General features: G+C 38.1%; 1 protein-coding gene across 2 annotated transcripts; it reads right to left on the bottom strand.

Moving 5' to 3' along the window:
- Window positions 1-62: 62 nt before the first annotated feature.
- LOC113045365 (integrin beta-1-like) lies at window positions 63-18792 on the bottom strand. 2 transcript variants are annotated; one of them, XM_026205714.1, is made up of 17 exons: window positions 18483-18792; window positions 12023-12080; window positions 10519-10604; window positions 8491-8719; window positions 8167-8337; window positions 7844-8082; window positions 7587-7742; window positions 7410-7505; window positions 7197-7286; window positions 5093-5233; window positions 4691-4893; window positions 4371-4609; window positions 4048-4270; window positions 3735-3967; window positions 3474-3640; window positions 2245-2322; window positions 63-1402 (listed from the first exon to the last, which is right to left on the bottom strand). In XM_026205714.1, exons 2-16 carry the CDS (start codon window positions 12078-12080, stop codon window positions 2245-2247), a joined length of 2409 nt encoding a protein of 802 aa, XP_026061499.1. In that variant the 5' UTR covers window positions 18483-18792; the 3' UTR covers window positions 63-1402. The 2 variants fall into 2 exon arrangements, with proteins under 2 accessions (XP_026061499.1, XP_026061500.1); XM_026205715.1 differs by lacking the exon at window positions 2245-2322.
- Window positions 18793-20051: the final 1259 nt, after the last annotated feature.

Genomic DNA, 20051 nt, shown 5'->3' on the forward strand with positions numbered 1-20051 from the left:
TGTATTAGAATGACATTACATTCAATTATAAATCATGCCGACTCACAAACAGACACAGATACCAATGCAGTCCAGTGTTTTGGGTCGTTTATTTTAATAAATAAGTCCTAGAAACGAAAGAGAGTGGGCATGATGCAAAAAAATGAAAAAGGCACTTTAAAATGCAAAGTGTGTATGTAACATGATTAAGCTTAAGAGATAAAAGAAAATGTGAAAATAAAAAGGAAAAAACGTTCTCTTTCTTTAACACTGATCTTTACCAACAATACTCTATGCAGTTAGTCTCATTTATGGACAATGATGTTACAAAGGGACAAATTAAATTACAAAAGCAAATGTGAAATCCACATCTGGAATATAGTTCTCGCACAGTAGACGTAAATATTTGGCATCAGCGCTGGAGAGAAATTCAGGACCTGAGTTTTGATTTCCTCGTTCTTCAAACAAACCTAAAACCTGAAGATCTTTTCATACGAGTTCACGCTCATGTTTTCAATTATAATAATAATTACGTTGATTGTTCCATTCACAGACAATGATGAACATGTCCCTCTTAACAACTCAGATGCTGCCAAGTCATTAAAAACAAACACTTGTACAAATGTACATTTGCATGTGACATAATTAAAAGATACTAAACCGGTCCATTTTAGATTTACTAAAATCAATTAAGAGGACTTTAAACCATCTGACTCGCAGACCAAAGAAAGGTGACGTGAGCACACAGATCTATGGTCACAGACCTAAACATTAGAATCTGGACTCAATCATCCAGGATTATGCAGACGACTTAAGCGTCTACATGAAAAGCACCATGTGTACAAACAGCAGTGGTCCGCTACAGCTACCTACTACACCAGTGACAGGACACTCCATCCACAGGTTCAGAAAGTTTCCTGTACCATCAGAAGACACAAACTGGCTCTAATGATCAACTAGTTACTGGACTCGAGCTGGTCATTGTGTCTAGTCTTGTGAATCGTGGATATTCATTCTTCATGCATACCAGTCCACATCATACCTACAAAACCCATCATCTAACCCAACATGATCAGTTTCAACATTCAGAAAAACAAGGCAGATCTGTGGCTAAAAATCAAAACATTGAAATTACTGTCTAAGATTGCATTAAAAAAAACAAGTTTATACATACTGTACAGTTGCAAAACAATGCATAAACACAGGTTAATAGATTATACTGAACAGTGGCAAATGCACAGCCAAAAGGTGATTTAAAAACACACACACACACACGCAAAAAAAACTTCTTCAACTTTTCCATTCCTCTTGAATTGTTCTGCATACAGTGTTGCTTGAAGATGGATACGTTTGTCCGTTACTTGCCCTCATATTTAGGGTTGACCACTGTCGTCACAGCACTCTTGTAAATGGGGTTCTCACCCTGCAGATCAACATGAAGAGAGGAGAATTAGATCAACCTTCAATTTAACTCCACAACGGCCAGGTTAGGACACTTCACAGCAAATACAGTAAACTTTTATTGTAAAAAGAAAAAACAGTATATTAAACCTAGCAAGCATTACAAAAGGCACACAATCAAACACAAACACTGTTATATTTTATATTCAGCTATTTAAATATCTAAGCTTTTTAAGGATTGGAAATTTTATGGAATGAAAGGCCATCTAAGATGAATTCATTTCTTTATCAGAACAGATTTTGAGATATTTCGCTTGAAATCGATTGCTTTGAATAGATTTGTAAACTTACAGTGAATGGGTGCAGTCAAAATGAGAGTCCAAAACAGCTGATAAAAGCATTGTTATTTGATGGACTGGAGTCATGTGGATTATTGTGATGTTTTTATCCGTGTTTGAACTCTTATTCTGACGGCACCCTTTCACTGCAAATTTCTCCAAATCTGTTCTTATGAAGAAAGAAACTCATTTACATCTTTGATGGCCTGCGGAAGAGTACATTGATATTTCCCAGTAAACTATTCCATTAAGTATCAGAAGATCATATAAAAGTGAAGTCTGGGGTTTTGTGTTCCCCAGATCTTAAGTCATACAGGTTTGGAATGACATGCTGGTGAGTGAGTGAGTAAAATGCCATAAAAGACATTTCCTAAAAATTAGTGAATTAGAATAAATAACTGCAAATGACTATTTAGAAGCTGTTCATGTTATATATGGGTCTGAGGTTGATGTTAAAGTCATAGAAAGACAAATAGGCACAAAGAGGAAGAAAAAGCACATGCAAGCAGCAAAGAAGAGTACAGACTCAGAGTGTGACGCCTTTATTTCCATAACTTGGATTCTGGAATTTATTAATGGGGCTCTTGTATATTGGGTTCTCTTGCTAGATATGACGAGAAGAAAAGGTTTGAAGAAAGAAAGGCAGAAAGAAACGAATATAAACGACAGAGTGAGAAACACATGAACTGAAATAAAGAAAACAAACAGCTGAAAACCCTATGGTTTTGAGCAGTTCAGTACAAACAACATAAGAATGCATATATAAAGCCTGTAATCAATTCATACTTTTTTAGCAAGTAAAAGACCTTTTAATATCATTCTAACAACTTCCATCTTCAAGTCATTGTACACTTGTATTTAGCTGTAAAATCTTTAATTATCTTTATTAACTGAACAAGAATAACTTGCATGAACATTTACTGGACTAAAAGAACTTAGACTTGATTATGCATGCATAATTTTTAGAGGGAAAAAACTTTAAAATGTGTCAAATATGCCACATCAGGATTTTGAGGAACATTTAATCATGCATCACTTAATCATCTATGTATTTTGTCCACTACAATTAAAACTACAGAGCTTTGATCATTAAACTAATCATTTAAATGTAACCTTACTAAACATATTATTGGGATGTATAGAGTGACAGCTGACATTTACATGCATTTTATGTAAACAGTCTGTTAGATCTCAGTGAATAACATTAGAATCTATCAAAACTTCATTTAACAACATACTATTTGGGCCATAAAAGCTTGGTTAATCCAATATGAAAAAATAAAAATAATACTACTAATAAAAAAAGATTCCTTAATTTTCCAGACTATTATTTGACAGGCTTTACAGGGCTAATATACAGCTACACAATCGATAATTTTTGCTCTAGATAAAAGACATTTAATGCATTAATTTAAATGCCTTAAATAGACCTATCTGCATTTGCATAAACCTCCAAGCTAAGAGTTCTTGATCACTAAGCCCCTTTTTTGCTGCAATATTCTGTAGGATTAATGAACTATCAGTGCCCAGCAGGTGGCAGAAATGACCTCCCCTCGTGCCAGAGAGGCCACACCCCACAAAATGAGGCCAGACATTCCATTCCAGCTATCTGCTCTGTGTGAGATGAAAATATAACTATATCGAGAAATATTACGTATTCATTTTATGTAGATGTTATTTTTACGGACAGCTTTCTCTAGGCCATTGAAATGGCTACATACGACATGAGATGTAACGGAAATCAGAGAAACATACCGCATCCCACTTGGCATTCATCTTCTCTTTCTCGAACTTGGCGAACTCTCTGCGGTCATGAATAATCATGAGCAGCTTCCAGATGAGCAGAAGTGCTAAACCAATCAGAACGATTCCTGCGACCACACCAGCTACAATGGGGATGATGTCAGGGCCAGAGGGACACTCTGTGAACACAGGCACAAAGCATTATCAATAAAACCAGTTAACTAGAACAATATAACTCAGGACCTGCTGGTACTTATTTCATCTTCCACTTACCAAGCTCCTCTGCCACATGGACCACAACGGTGCTGTCATTCCTGGTAGCGTAGGTGAAGAAGAACCAACAATCGTTAGCATCACGCTCTTTGCAGTGATTGATGTAGGGCTGGTCGTTGGGCTGAGGAAGTTCCTCCTTCTTCTTCACCATTTTAAGATCGAAGTTAGTACACTCTTTCTCACATGTGTCTTTCTTATCACCAGAACCAAATGCTCGGCACTGGACACAATCCCTGTGAGGAAAGACAAGAAAATATATTTAGTGCTGCTAGCTGTGGCAGTTGTTCAAGCAAATGTCCTGTTAATAACTCACTTGTGTTCAGTGCAAACTCCAGGACAGGTTGGGCAGATCTCACAGGTTTGACCCTGAAACTTTGTGTCTATACATTTACACGTGCCGCACTCGCAGGTGCCCCGACCGTTACAGATCTGTTTGTTACTGGCCATACAGGTTGAGGTGTCCAATGAGCAGTCGCAAGCACTTCCTGTGTAGTTAGCGTCACAGATACACTTCCTGCATTCACAACGACCGTGACCTGGAAAGGTGGAGAAAGTTAGTAACTGTTAATTCATTTACATAGGTTTCTACATATGTGAAGATCAGATCAGAACAGTGTTATTTCAGCAGAGTCATACCTCCGCAGAGCTTGTTGTTGGAGCGGTCACAGTTGAAGTTGTCGCACTCGCAGAACTTTCCGCTGTATCTCTCCTCTGGGTTGTCTCTTTTTTTGCACTCGCACGTTCCACAAACGCAGTCTCCATTGTTGCTGCAGATGTCCGTGCCGTTATCCATGCGGCAGTTTGCATCCAGATCTTCTGTTCTGACCTCATCTTTACTACATTCACAAACCCTGCCAATACGTCCCTCATTGCACCTGAAAATAAGCACAGATTACATTATTGCCATCGATTTGGTCTTATATCCAGGTACTAACTAACTAACCTTTTCAACTCACCTGCATGCTCCACACTCCAGAGTGCCATTGCCGTCGCTACAGTTTGGACTGTTAGGGATTCCTTCTTTATGACACTCACATTCACAGATGAAGTTGAGGACGATCTCCACCTCCTCAGTGAAACCCAGCGGCTTGATCTTTAAAGTCTCTGATTTGCCATTAGATGGACAGCCCTTAGCCGTGACCGCTACCTCAAACGTCACCTGTGACGAGAATAAAGAGCGCTGATTTAATTTGCAGTCTTTGTAGTTTTTATTCATGCTGCTATCAAATTTCTTCAAAGAGGAAGAGCAAATAAAAATGTCCTGAATTAGCAAAGGGTCAGTTATTTAGGAAATCGTATCCAATGGAAAGTACTGAACATCTGATGAAACTGTCATAAAGGGTTTTAACTATTCTCACCTGATCCCCAATGGCGATGTTGGAGCACTTTCTCCCATTTTCTCCTTCTTGACTCACTCCATTCTTGCAGTGGGAGATGTAGGAAATGGACACACCTTCGGGGAGCCTACTGTTCTCCAGAATGATCTCAGAAGACAGAGACTGAGAAGACAGATTTATGAAAGGATTATTTACATGTTTATTCAAATAAATAAAAAATTTTATTTGAAAGTGAGTTCAATTTCTTTTGGGGGGGGGGGGGGGGGGTTATCTACTTTTTTTCAGCAAGGAAACTTTCTATTGATTAAAGTAACAGTAAAGATAGTTAATAATAAACTGTTTTCAACTCTTTATTGCAAAAAAAAAAAATTATTGAGCAGAAAATCAGCAAATCAGAATGATTTCTGACAGATCATTTGATACTGAATCCTGACACTTTCAATAGCCTAAATAAATTTGCTATCACGGCTATACATTCATGACATACTCATAGATAGATTACAACACTATACAGGTATTCAAGGGGCAGGCTCTAAGATGGTTTAGATCCTACCTGTCCGATCGCTACCATTTTGTTTACTTAAATAGGGTGTCATCTCATTAATCATCGGTAAAATATGGAGTGCCACAAGGATCCGTCCTAGGTCCACTTCTATTTTCAATATACATGTTGCCCCTTAATATGGAATTAGCTTCCACTGTTATGTTGATGATACTCAGCTATATATCTCAACGAGACCAGATGAAACTTCTCAATTATCTAAGCTAACAGAGTGTGTTAAAAATTTAATATATTAATTAATGGACCAAAAAACACTACACAGAATCTTGTAGATTACAGCAATTTGTATTTTGAAAATCATATTTCCCCATGTTTCAAAAACTGCATTCTTCCATCTTAGAAACATTGCCAAGCTACGAAACACGTTATCTGTTTCTGATGCAGAAAAGCTAGTTCATGCATTCATGACCTCTAGACTGGACTATTGTAATGCACTTCTAGGTGGTTGTCCTACTTCTTCAATAAACAAGCTACAGGTAGTCCAAAATGCAGCGTCTAGAGTCCTTACAAGGTCAAGAAAATATGATCATATTACTCCAATTTTACAGTCTCTGCACTGGCTACCTATTAAGTTCTGTATCAGTTACAAATTATCATTACTTACCTATAAGGCCCTAATTAGTTTAGCTCCTGCATACCTAACTAGCCTTCTACCACGTAACAACCCATCACACTCATTAAGGTCACAAAACGCTGGACTTTTGGTAGTTCCTAGGATAGCAAAGTCCACTAAAGGAGGTAGAGCGTTCTCACATTTGGCTCCCAAACTCTGGAATAGCCTTTCTGATAATGTTCAGGGTTCAGACACACTCTCTCTGTTAAAATCTAGATTAAAAACGCATCTCTTTCGCCAAGCATTCGAATAATGTATCTCTTAAATTGTAAATTGGAACAGCCGCTATGATAATGATGTCTCTATTTTGTTTCTATGTTTTGCCATGGGATTTACATCCCGTGGTAATTAGGATTTACACAAGCTCCAGTCTGGATCCAGAACACCTGAGAAGAGATGATGCTGACCCTCAGAGGACCTCAGATGATGCTAACCCTGAATCAACAACAGAACTAACAAATATTGCTACAAGTGTGACTGCATTATATAATAATTAATTAATTAATTAATATTAATAAATGTTAATCGTCTGGCTGACTACGACTTGTATTAATTTTTCAAAAAAATCCTGTCATACGTGCACAAACTGACAGTCACCATCATAAGCTACTACTAAATATTGTAGAAACATAATTTCTGTAAAGTTGTTTTGTAACGATTTGTATTGCAAAAAGCGCTATACAAATAAACTTGAATTGAAGTGAATATTTTAAAACATTAAATAGAAAACAGTTGTTTTAAATTGTTTAACATTTAGCTTTTCAAAAATTAGAATTATATATTTTACAATATCTTTAACAATGTTTTTTTCTGTAAATTTCATTGTGATATTTCCATATTTTATTTATCAGGATCTTGTCGAGAACAAAGAATATATTTTTTTAAACATTTCCCTAAAATAATTTCACTAAGTTGATTCACAGCCTCTTTAGTTACTAAGATATACTTACATTATATGCATCAATAATGAGATTGATCACATTGCCGGAGTCGGAAGACAGCGTTCCCACAGCTGACTTTGGAATGAGGTTTTTCAGCTCCTGTAGACAAAGATATAAAGAGTTTGCCCAGGCATTTTTTCCCATGCAGTATTTTATTTCCAGTAGTGTTACAGAATCCGACTTGCCTATTGATGTAGAGACAAAAGATAGCTGCTTTATTACCTGGTAAACAGGCTGGAACTCTTTAGTTACAGCAAAAATGGTCTGAATGTTGTTTTCGCTTAATTTCTGAACCAGATGTGCGATCGAAGGATAGTCCTAGAAGGAATGAAAATAAATGAGACACTTTCACATATTTTCTATATGCAGTAATGACTCAACGACGTTACACACACTTACATAGTAATGGCTCATAGTGTACATGTTATCCTGCAGATGGCATTTCCCATCATTAGGAAGCACGATGCCGCCCAGTTTTCCGTCTCCAGCAAAGTGGAATCCAGCATCCGTGGAAAACACAAGCAGACGGGTCACATTCCTCCAGCCAATTTGGTTCTGTTGCACAATTAAGATGAAGATTAACCTTCAATCCCTTCAAACCTGACATATATAATACAAACATGATATTGTATGAATATATATATATACACATGTACCGCACAGACAGCCACTTGCATGATGGCGTCGAACCCTCCTTCTGGTGAGTCCAGGTTTCCTGAGATCTGCTGTTTGCTCACAAGGGTATTAAACTGAGATCCATCGGAAGTCAAACTCAGCACGTTTTTATAGCTGAACGGGCTTGTGCAGTTCTGGTCTGATGTGCAGGGGTTTAGCAGCTTGGCTGGCGTTGTGCTGATGTATGGCATGACAGTTTTTTCCACAAAGGAGCCAAAGCCTAGAAACATTGACAAAGAATGAAAGCAATGCAGCACAATACAATTAAAGACGAATCCAGCATGGATCCTCAGAGGTCCCTTACCGATCCTGAAGTCAGATGTGATCTTTTGCATTTCAGTCATCAGTTTGGTTCCCAGGTTTTTGACGTTCTCTAAATCATCTTTCATTGAGTAGCTGAGGTCCATCAGGTAGTAGAGATCTATGGGATAATCCTCAGCCCTCCTGAATGTCAAAACGAACTTCTGAGCTTCACCTGGGTCAGAATGAAGACCATGCGTTCAGACTAAAGCTTACAGGGAAGTGAACTGATTATACATTGATAGAGAATATTATTCACAACTTTACTGAATGATGACCTAAATTATTAATTAAGCATTCCTGGAGTTGTTGAAGGAGTATATAGTACCTGATCGGAGGTCTAGGGTGAGTTTCTGCGGTTGAATCTGGGTGATCTGGTCTGGCTTTAGTTTTGCTCCATCCTTAGTGCTGTTTGTGTGCTCTGTTAAAGATTGGTTCTTGCTGACGGTAACATTTCCCCGAGGATTTTCTATACTGGACTTATTACAGCCCTTCTTAATCAGAGCTTCAATCTCATCACACCGTGTGGACTTCTGCTCGCCTTGCTTCAAAAAGTTCTGCAGAAAGAGACGGGAGTTTAGGGAAGAGAAGAAACACGAAAGAGAAAGATTATAAACACTCCATCAAAACCAGCACCTGCTGGAGCATGGCATCAGTAGTATTTAATCTAACAAAAGATGGAGCAGTTTTAAGGAACACATATAAAGAGAAATGGGTTCTTTTAGGACAATATATCAATTAATGTTCATGTATCAAATAACACTATAGCTATCTATAGCAGGGATATTCAGTTGAATAGGTCCAGCCTCTAAATATTCACTGTAAATTTGTAAAGTTCTACCTCTGTAAAAATTTTGATATTTGTTAAAATAAATTTAAATAATTAATAGGATAGAATTAAAACAATACAATATGTTAAGTTCATAAAACCAGAGGGAAAAATGATCTGAAACAAATATTAATTTTGAATAAATTAAACCAATAAATTAAATTAAAAAAAATTAATGAAGATCATAATAAAGATAAATTAAATTAACCTTTTTCATGCGATTATTTAGTAAAACAAAATGATTTTTAAATATAGTAATTCAAATAAAAAAATAAATAAACAAATAAAATAAAATCCACCTGCCTGCCATTAGTCAAATAGTAATTGGTTAAGCCAATATTGCTGTGTTGGGCTAGTCAGGATTAGGATGTGCAGTCTGCCTGTTGAAACTATTAAGGGGGCCACCTTTCCAACAGAGCTCAAGCCCCCCATCCTGCATAACATGTAGTTTAATGATAGTACACTTCCTGCTTTCGTTAATGTGGTCCATGATTGGTGCTTCCTGTCCTGCCATAATCTGCTCCACATGGTAGGAACAGACATTATCCCACAGGATGCTGACTCATGAACACTGAGGGATACGATGTGCTCACTTCCACTAATATGACTCAAGAAACTGCCAGTAATAAAAACTACAGGTGAATAAAGGTAGGACAGAAGGTGATGTCACTTCAAATCACTGATTGCTCTGGATACTTTGATCACCCAAAAAAATGTTTTTAGCAGACAGAATTGTCTGCAGATTCACAGGATGTCCTCTATAGACTAAGATAAACAAATAATCTAACTACAGGAAATGGTTTCCCCCGTGACATTTTTCTCTAAATGCACATCATTGCAAAAGCAGCCATTTCCGTCTTTAAAGTGCCCCTATTATGGATTTTTGAAAAATACCTTTCACACATTATGTAACACAGCTCTAAGTGAATGAAAACATCCTGCAAAGTTTTAAATCGGAAAGTGAATTGTGTATAAAGTTAGTCTCTCAAAAGAAAGAGTAGACTCTGAATAATTGAAATGAGTCATTTTTAAAACGAATCCCAAGCAGTTTAATTTTGATGTTAACACGAAACATTAGCATATTGCCTGACCATTTGTTGGTCTTTTCCCATTAGCATGAATTATATGCTAATGTATTCTTTGCCACTAGGTGCCGCTTTTTTTTTAACGGTAAAAATAGCGGTATCCCCGGTAACACCGTACACAAAGCAGCACTGTGCTCACAAACACTGCTTTATCAGGCATTACAGGCATTCATGATGAAATGAAAATGAGACCAATCGGACCAATCACCACAGATAAGTGTCATGCAAAGGCAGAGGGGTTTGGAAAAATAAATCATTGAGTGAATCGTTTGGGGGACTACTTTGAGCAAGTAGGAAAAAATAAATGCATATTATAAGACATTCAAAGTGTTTTTTTTGACCTTGCATGCATATCAACCTGTTGTTGGACTCTCCCAAAACCAAACTATGAACCTTTCATTACCCATAATAGGGTCACTTTAATGGTTTTATCTGAACTTACCTCGTCTGTACACCAGCCACACTTTTCTCCGACCTGAATGCATTCTCCACAGGACTGGGCCGAGGCTTTGGTGCATTCGTTACCATCTGTACACATACACACACAACAAAAACATCCATCATTCTCAATTCCCTCCCACCACTAACACAGGAAATCCAAACCAAAGAGCATTTAATAACTAACACTGTGGCCAGCCATACACAATATGCTTCTTTCTCTCTCTCATGAGACTCTCTCATTCTAAAATAGATGCAGAGTGACCATATGCTGTAGTGAGGTCATGTGAACTGTATTACTGATGGCATCCTTACTGCTTTCTTTAAAGATTTAATGGAAACCATGAGGCCGGCAAATCCAGAATAAACCGCACAGGACTGTGGGACAGCACTTAGAAGATGAAGATGATGTATATATCACATTCCTATTATTCTCCATTAATGCTTTGAGATGTTTCTTTTGGTTGTTTTCTTAGATTCCACACTGCTGCCATATCCGAGATATATCACATCTTGGAATGAAAATCCTGCAAATGTCTAAGATGATCTGGACAGTATTACGAGTACTTTATCAGCCTCTGCTCTGAGTGTTCTTGGAAGAGGAGCTCCAAAAAAATTATATATACAAAGTGTACTCAAATGTCAGGCTGCTCCTACACATATAGATAAGTATGAAAATGCTTTGTTTTAAATGCAAACAGCAATTTTTGGAGAAAAAAAAAAACACGTCCTTAACATGAAATGAAGTTAAGTGGTCTAAATGTATTTATATCGTCGGTGGAAGATGAAGGACCATAAAATGTTTGTCCAATCATATCCTGCAGCCAGAGAGCTCTGATAGGCTACTTTGCCTGCCTTTCAAAGTATGTGCACTCTGCCCACACCGACATGATGCGTCATCAGCAGGTTCAATTATGCTATTACAGACCGATAGAGAACGGAAGGTGTTATTATTGTAATATCATGCACTTTGTACTGTAATGTTTTCTCATCTGTGAATGAGACGGCATCTGACAGCACTGCATTCAACCCTGCACCAACACAGTCTCTCAGCATGTTGCTGGTTAGACTCTGGTCTGTCTGTGTGCGGTCATGTGTTTTGAAGGAGGTGTGGCTTTGGAGAGTGATTTGCAGGGAGGCTTGGATCTTATGCTTTCAATGCTAGCTTGTCATTACTACCCTCCCAGAAATCACCTACCCTACTTTGAACCCACATGAACCTGCAGGGTTCCCACACCCATCAATTCACGAGTTCACCTTTACATCTAATCTGAAGGGGAATAGTAGGCATACTTTGGTGTGCTGTACTGGGGGACGGGTCCGGGCCCAGAGCATAGCCTGAACCCAAGTAACTCCCCTTTTCCCTAATTTGGGATAAATAGATAAGAAGTGAGGAGTTGGACAGGAGATAGGAAGAATATTTTCACTAGACACAGTATTTTCACTAGTGGCTTCAGACTATTGAACCCCACTGTATATCTGATGTTTTTAAAATCTGAAGTTTTTACCTAGTTGAGCCCTGCTGAGTCCCAGAAGAACAGAAATCAGGAGCAGCCTCACGTCCATCTGAAAACAACACAAGAACAGGGGTCAACTCAAATGTAAACAATTAAATATTTATAATAATAATCTTATTTTCTGCAAAGAACAACTGAATTAAATATGGAGCATTTTGACTACACCAATAGCAGTGAAAAACACTAACACTTAGAGGAAAGGGTGTGCACATGTATGTGTTTATGACTTCTTGATGTGTAGGCAGAGTGTTACAAGGTCACTTCCTGTTTCTCCAAGCACAAATGCATGGTAACAGTAAAACATTCCAACAGTTTGCACAGAACTGCGGACAGAGATTCTTCATATATCAGACAGCTTCTTATCTAAAGTGACTGTATTACAGTGACAGACACACTGCAGGGCTAACGTTTTACAACCACATACTGTGAAGTCAAATATTACAGCGCAAGATAAAGCTTATTATTATTACTATAAGTATAGCAGAGAGACACACACAGAACGTTTTGCTTCTACACAAGCCAGACGTTCAGAAACAGTGAAACTCTACTCCCATATTTGGTAAGACGATGGATCTGCTCTTCCCAATGAACACCTCACTCAAGAGGAGGAGGTCCTTTTGCCTCAATCTGTCTGGTGTACAGACAGACACCAGTGCCAAACACTGCTGATTTGGCCTTATTAGGAAAGACATGAAGCCAAACACACAATGCCGTTACTTAGCATCCAAAACAACACTTCAGGCACACATTAACTACTTTTCACAATCCCGCATGAGAAATACACACACAGCAGGGGCAGATCCAGCAAAACTCCAGCTGTTCTGAAGCAGAGGATACATGTGACATGAATTAAATCAACACAGACTCATATATTATTAGTTCAAAACACAGGCATGTGTGCTGTTGAGACTGGACGGGTGGGTGAACTGCTGTAGACTCAACCATTACTCTATCTACACACACACACGAGACCTGTGAACACTTGAAGATGAGCAAACAGTGCTTCTTTCAGCACCCTGTTGCCGTTCACTAATTCCACAGATGTGTGAGCTTTGAGAGAGACAGTACGAAGGACAGTGAGTGATTTGTCTTGGCATATGTACTCATTCTTTCTATATTTATTCTTTTGACACCTCTGTAATTTATAACTTCACTCTAGCTAAAGTCTGTGAAAAATAACAAGTGTAACATACATAAACTTCGCCAATTGATTTTGCAATCGCATATATTAGTTTTGGAATTTCATACTGCATTGTAAATGGTGATATACTTAAATGTGCTATATGTAGGCTTGACACAGAGTGGTTGAACTAGGTATTGCAGTCTGAATTGAAAATACTTGAGAGGGGGTTTTTCCACCTGGCTCAGAACATACCGACTATGACTTTAAATGTCCAAGGACACACAGACTGACAAATTTCAGTCTAGGCTGCTGACTCAGGCATGGTGAGTTCCTATCTGAAGTGAACTCATCATTGGTGTGTCAGAGCAGGTTTTCCGGATTACTCCTTCTAAAGAATCATATGAGCTTCAGTATGATTCATTACGGTAGCTTCACACCATCAACACAGAATTCTAATTTGCCAACCAAATCCAGCTCACATTTACACTACCGTTCGAAGGATTTCTCTTTGATGACAAACCTACATTTCCAGCTGTCATGACTTCAAGTTTTCAGTGTCAGATGATCCTTGAGAAACCATATTTGGTGTCAAAAAACATTTCTTCTTATTATCGCCATCACTGTAACATCTGTGCTGTTTAATATTTTTATCTTTTTATAGCAGGGTTTTAATAAGCCAAAAGTACAAATAACAGCATTTAAAATGATAAATGTCTTTATGGTCACTTGTTTTAATACATCCTTGCTGAATAAAAGTAATAGGAAGTATTAGAAGAAAAAATATTGAACACAAATCTCTGACCTGTATGCATTAATGCATGAATCAGGTTTCAGTAACATCCACTAACACAGTTTCTGATGAAATGAAGTATTTAAAGAAAAATGTCTTTGAAAGATGTCATCATCATAGTAACAGTAACATGCAGAAAATCTCTGGCTCCGTGCATCTCAAACCAGTGACATTATAGTAGTCTAAGTTTCAGATATAAGCTCCTCAAAGTGACCTCACTGGTCATTTATTTGACGGTTCCACATTTACAAGTCTTCATCTGTCAGGCTGACACAGAGGCAGATTAAGCTGCTAGACAGCTGGTTCTTCAGCCTACCATTTCATTCTCAGTCACACTGTGTAACACTATCTTCAGAGAGAGTATTAGTGTGTGGGAGAGACAGAGAGCTTCTCAATTTCGCCTTGTCTGCTTTCCCCAAGGCTGCGCTGTGTGTCAAGGCCTTGAAAATGCAGCCCTGAGGTCTGGGTGCGTATCTAGATGTAAATCTAATGTGCGAGTGTGTGTGTGTGTGTGTGTGTGTGTGTGTGTGAGAGAGAGAGAGAGAGACTCCTTCAGCTGCTTGGAGCTTCTTTGATTTTTAGTGTGCATAAACTGTCATTCGATTCAATCTTTTTGAGTTCTATGAAAAACAAAAGTGAAATTGTAAGTGAGGTATATGCATCATTCATTCAATAGCAAAAACACTGTGGGAAGAGAGAGATTTCACATAGGCCGATATTACAGTGAGAGTCACTTTCAGTCATGTCCGTTTTGAAACAAAGCAATTAATTCAGTATACACCAAATGTCATTTCAGAATTGTCCGATTCAAATCAGTACTCAGCCCATTAAAAGAGCCAGCTTAAAAGAGTAAACCATCCAGAAAAAAGCCTAAGGGCTACTAGTCGCATGTTTCTGATTATTAAGAACCACCGGTTCATAAGAGTCTTATAATAGCATCTCTTTCAATACAGAAAGCAAGCACCACTAATACAAACACATAGTTCTTACATGACTGTTCTCAGTTATCCACTACATTCTGATTTAAGTAACAGTCAAGACAAACATGCACAGAGTGGCCATTAACCCCCCCCCCCCCCAGCAGGGTGGCCATTTCCTTAATTAAACTGCCTCACCCTTCCAACCCCCCTCCGTCACACACACCGCTAAGTGATGGGCGACTGTTTACCACAGACAGAGACCGACAGACACAGTCTACGGGAAACTCCACCTCCAACACACCTTCCCAATACATTAAAGGTACAGCATCACTTTTAAAATGTTAAAATACTATAAGCAGGGCTTGGATTTCCCCTTAGGCAAAACACTGCTGAAATGATCAATTTGAGCAGCCAGACATATCATCTTCTAGATCAGTGGTGTGATACTGGGGCGGGACCTCTTCTCTCTGAACAATGGCAGACAGGGGAATGTTTGGGAAACCGTTCTATTGTAAATCCAGACCCTCTTTTGATCTTTACCATGTTACTCATTGGGCATCAGTTGTGCTATGAACATAAACGAATAATGTAATAGATATGATTTACAGTTAATAACAGTTAATAGCAACAACAACAAAAAAAAGTGTTTTTGACAGGCAATAACCACTTACATTTTTATTAGAATGTTATTATATTTATTACATAATATTTTTTATCCATCAACATGTAGGTTTTGAAACCGATTCAAACGAAAAAACTTTTCAATTTTGAGGCTAAGGTTTTCAAAATACTTCTAACTCTTTCTTGTTAAACTGAAAATCAATCTTGACAAACTTTATAGTTATTTTTTAAACCTGTTCAATGATAGATAAAAAAAAAAACTAGATTGCAATACTCCTCCTCACAGTAAACTGTGACTATTACAGCAAACACAAAGTCTCGTTTGTTCTCTCTTAGCACTTTTAGAAAAGCCTAAAAACTCTGGAGCCTTCAGATTATAATGACCAATTTGTTTCCAAATCCCTTCCCCCATCCCGTCTCATTGTTAATGTGTCATAACAGAGGGGACGACAGGAAGTGAGTCAAAGGGCCGGTCTGGAACACAGCATTCATATTGGAATCAAACAATTGACACATTCTGACTCCATCTCTCACCCACCTTTACAACCCACACTGTCCTTTATCAGTCATATCCACAATACCTGATTACATGGCACCCTACATATACAGTGGCTTACTTATGATAATAGCTGACCCTGGATGCCTACAGTGAAGTAAGTGTTAAATTATGACATGCAAGCAGCAACTGATATTTTCGTCTGTATTACGACATACACCTGAGTGTAACAGTGAATGTACAGTGGGGACTATTAGAGAAGTTGTGTATGTGTGTATGGGTCACCAGGGAGAAGTGTGTCATTAACTGGAAGACCTGGAGGTATTTAAAAAAGATATACTATACATAGAAAATTTCACAATAAGATAAGTTACAAATACAGTTCAGTATTAACATTCAGCGCTTATTGGATTTTTCTAAATCATTTGTGTCTGTCCAAGTGTCACTCATCACATTTAATGATTAAAATAATTTCTCCTCTTCAGTCTTCTGTCTGATCTGAACACAGAAGCTTTATCCTGTTGCCCTTACATGTTCAGATCCAAACTCTTTCTTATCTTATGTGGTGAGACACTATGCTATTAATAACAGAGAATTACACTGACACAAACGTGCACACACACGCACAAACAAACTCACAGGAGGAGCCACGGCCTGCCATTTCTGTTTCTTTTTATATGACAGCAAACAGCTTTGTTTCAATCAGGGATAGGAGCTTCAGAAAAAGCAGCCACACCCCTCTGCAGTTAAAGAGTCACTCTATCAAAAAAATAAATAAATAAAGAGCGAGAGAAAGAGAGATTTCGGAACTGCAAAACATTTTATCCTTTTCTCCATCCTAAAAGACAACAGAAAACCAAACCATTCATCCATGCTAAGATAGATCGTTTAAAATGTATTAATTACATCTATTATCATTTTTTAAAGAATTTTGGCCTTTTCAAACAATAGAAATCCCTGATATTTCAGCCTTGGCTTCAACCACAATAACACAGATTCCACATTTAATGTTACTAAACCACTTCCTTCAAATAATGTACTTCTACTAAGCTTTGAATTTTGCCCCTGTTCTTTTTGTGGTGGCTGACACCAAGTTCCCATTTTTATTGTAGTAACAACAGCTGTAGTAACGATGTTAGAGACTATGCTGACCATTGCGTTTCTAAAAGGGTAGGTTCTGTGAGAATAAGAGACAAACAACAAACTTTATGCCCTGACACTGGAAAAAAATAATTATGAAAATTCACAGGAAAAAACATGGTTACGAACCACAAATTAACCATGGTTTTGCAACACTGACCATAGTTTAACCATGGTATTTGTATTAAAACTTTGGTTATACAAATGGTAATCACAATCACATAACAACAACATGGTGACTACAGTTTAACTATAATAAAACCAAGGTTATTTTTGTAGGTTAAGACAGTCTGAACTTTTAGTAATCACCTACATGTTTTCTTTTTTTCGGATATTGCAGGAATATGCTATTTTCAGTCAGCCAAGATTAATTAAGGAGCAAAAGAGTTCAACCAAAGAGAATATTCAGGTGGTCACGTGGTGTCGCCCAGACGAGGCGACCCGCTCGGTAGCTACAATAAAGCAGCTTTTATCAGGCCACTGATATGAATGGGATCTTTATGTTATGTTTCTGTACCTTTAAAATATTCTTCAATATTCTTCTTTTCTTTTATTTAATGTCGGAAACATTTTAATGAGGATTCCTTTAAACCATACAACATTCTTCCATACGATCACGTGACCTGAATATATAGGCTGTGAGAGTTTTAATGCAGATCCGCTGCGGGATCTTTCCTTGTAAAACTGAGCCGAGAGCACCTCACAGCGCAGTCCGTGTCTAAAGACATGATTCAATTTCTCCTAACATAGCACGATCCCTTTAATCACATTAAATGAAGTCATATTTAGTCTTGGCGCTGTGCCAAACTTCTCCCAGTCGACGCGCTTTTAGGAACAATATGACTCTTCGGTGCATTTATATAAGTTTAATCACTGGTGGTCTAATCTGTTCAGCATGTCCCAAAACAGGATCATGACTCACGCACACACACAAAAAAACCGGCTACATCATTTCAACTTCCAGGGAGGCACATTTGCACAAGCGACTACCAAATAAAGCATTGTTCAACCCCCACAGCCCCCCTCGGACCCGCCGGGACTCTCTCTCACGTCTGGAGTGGAAGACTTCCAACAGATGTTGTGGACACATAAGACGCGACAAATAGATACAAGATAACAGACGTCTTGGAAAGACATAGCCCGAAGGGACACTGTTCGCATAAAACTGTGACTCGCGTTTTGGGGCAGATCCACGTCTGCCTTTTGAAGTGCAAACGATGGGACATCCCCACCCAAAGTTCTTAACCCAAGATCCCTCTCCAGATCAAACTATAAAGCTGAATATCCCATTGAAATAATACATTCAACATACAGTTCTGACACTAAAGTTTCATAAAACGATATATTTTGATGTTCCTTACCTTGACACGTGTCCCCGGCGATATATCAAGCTATCAGGGGCTCTTTTAAAACCACATTTGCTATGGAAATGAATCTCCGGCAGCGTTTGGTCCAACAGGTCAGCTGCTCGCCAGTGTCTGTGGGGTCTTTGTTCCCGTGGGCTACTTTGAATCAACAGCTGGTTACAAAGTAACTAAAACACGCGATTCCCTTGCCGACAACAAACAAAGGGGCAGATAAATGACTAAATGTGGACAGAGAGTCCAACTCGCCCTTCCACGCCGTGTCCTAGTTCAGGATGGTGGTTAATGCATGTGGGTTTGTGGGTCTGTGGTCTGTGGACTCCCTGTGAGCCTCTCCCTTCCTCCGCCCACAGGAAATAACGCTAACAACCCATCCACACTGCGAACGACACAAACAAACTATGGTTAGAATTCAGATTCAATTGACCCAATTGACTTTCTGCTCAACTGGTAAGGTTTTAGGCTATTATGAACGAGTCGCAGCAAATTCAAAACCAGAAAGAGAATTTAAGCGTTGTGCCCACAAATGATAACAGATGGAAATTATTCTCTTCATTTTAGTTTAATGTATGAAAAAAAATTTAAATGAATTATCTTAGCATGGATGGATGGTTTAGTCTTCTGTTGTCTTTTAGGATGGACAAGAGGATAAAATATGTGTTGCAGTTCTGTTCTCTGAAATCTCGCTCTTTATTTATTAATTTTTTCGATAGAGTGACTCTTTAACTGCAGAGGGGTGTGGCAGCTTTTTCTGAAGCTCCTATCCCTGATTGAAACAAAGCTGTTTGCTGTCATATAAAAAGCAACAGAAATGTCAGGCCGTGGCTCGTCCTGTGAGTTTGTTTGTGCGTGTGTGTGCACGTTTGTGTCGGTGTAATTCTCTGTTATTAACAGCATAGTGTCTCACCACATAAGATAAGAAAGAGTTTGGATCTGAACATGTAAGGGCAACAGGATAAAGCTTCTGTGTTCAGATCAGACAGCTTTAATGACTCTGTGATGCAGACTGAAGAGGAGAAATTATTTTAATCATTAAATGTGATGAGTGACACTTGGACACAAATGATTTTTGAAAAATCCAATAAGCGCTGTATGTTAATACTGAAATGTATTTGTAACTCATCTTATTGTGAAATTCTCTATGTATAGTATATATTTTTTATATACCTCCAGGTCTTCCAGTTAAAATGACACACTTCTCCCTGGTGACACACACACATACACAACTTCTCTAATAAGCTAAAGCAAAATAATAAACATTATTGCGCTAAGTAGCTAGGCATCATTTATGTTGTGAGTCAGTAAATCATGCAGTTTCTGAGTCTACTGAGAGAGGATCAAAAAAGTTTTCCCCACAAATAACAATAACGTTATGCAATTTTAAATGTGTTCTTTTTGCAGAAATCCTCGTTTTTTTATTCGAAATGTTGAACAAAACCATGCTTATAATTTGCTTGTGCTGAGAGTAAAATTATTATGTTATTAATTTAAAAATAGCCTATTACTCAGTTCTAGATTCATTCTTTAAATACAGGAAGGCAGTCATTACCTTCAAGAAGGTTTGAT

This window comes from Carassius auratus, chromosome 27 (genome assembly GCF_003368295.1).
Source record: "Carassius auratus strain Wakin chromosome 27, ASM336829v1, whole genome shotgun sequence".
In the NCBI taxonomy this organism is placed as follows: Eukaryota; Metazoa; Chordata; class Actinopteri; order Cypriniformes; family Cyprinidae; genus Carassius; species Carassius auratus.

Excerpts from the sequence above, each read along its gene's own strand:
- LOC113045365 (XM_026205714.1), bottom strand. The coding sequence starts at position 12,080 with ATGGACGTGAGGCTGCTCCTGATTTCTGTTCTTCTGGGACTCAGCAGG. Across the intron at positions 8,083-8,166 it reads CACATCTGACTTCAGGATCG|GCTTTGGCTCCTTTGTGGAA; the intron begins GTAAGGGACCTC and ends CAATGTTTCTAG. Across the intron at positions 5,234-7,196 it reads TCATTATTGATGCATATAAT|TCTCTGTCTTCTGAGATCAT; the intron begins GTAAGTATATCT and ends CTGTCTTCTCAG.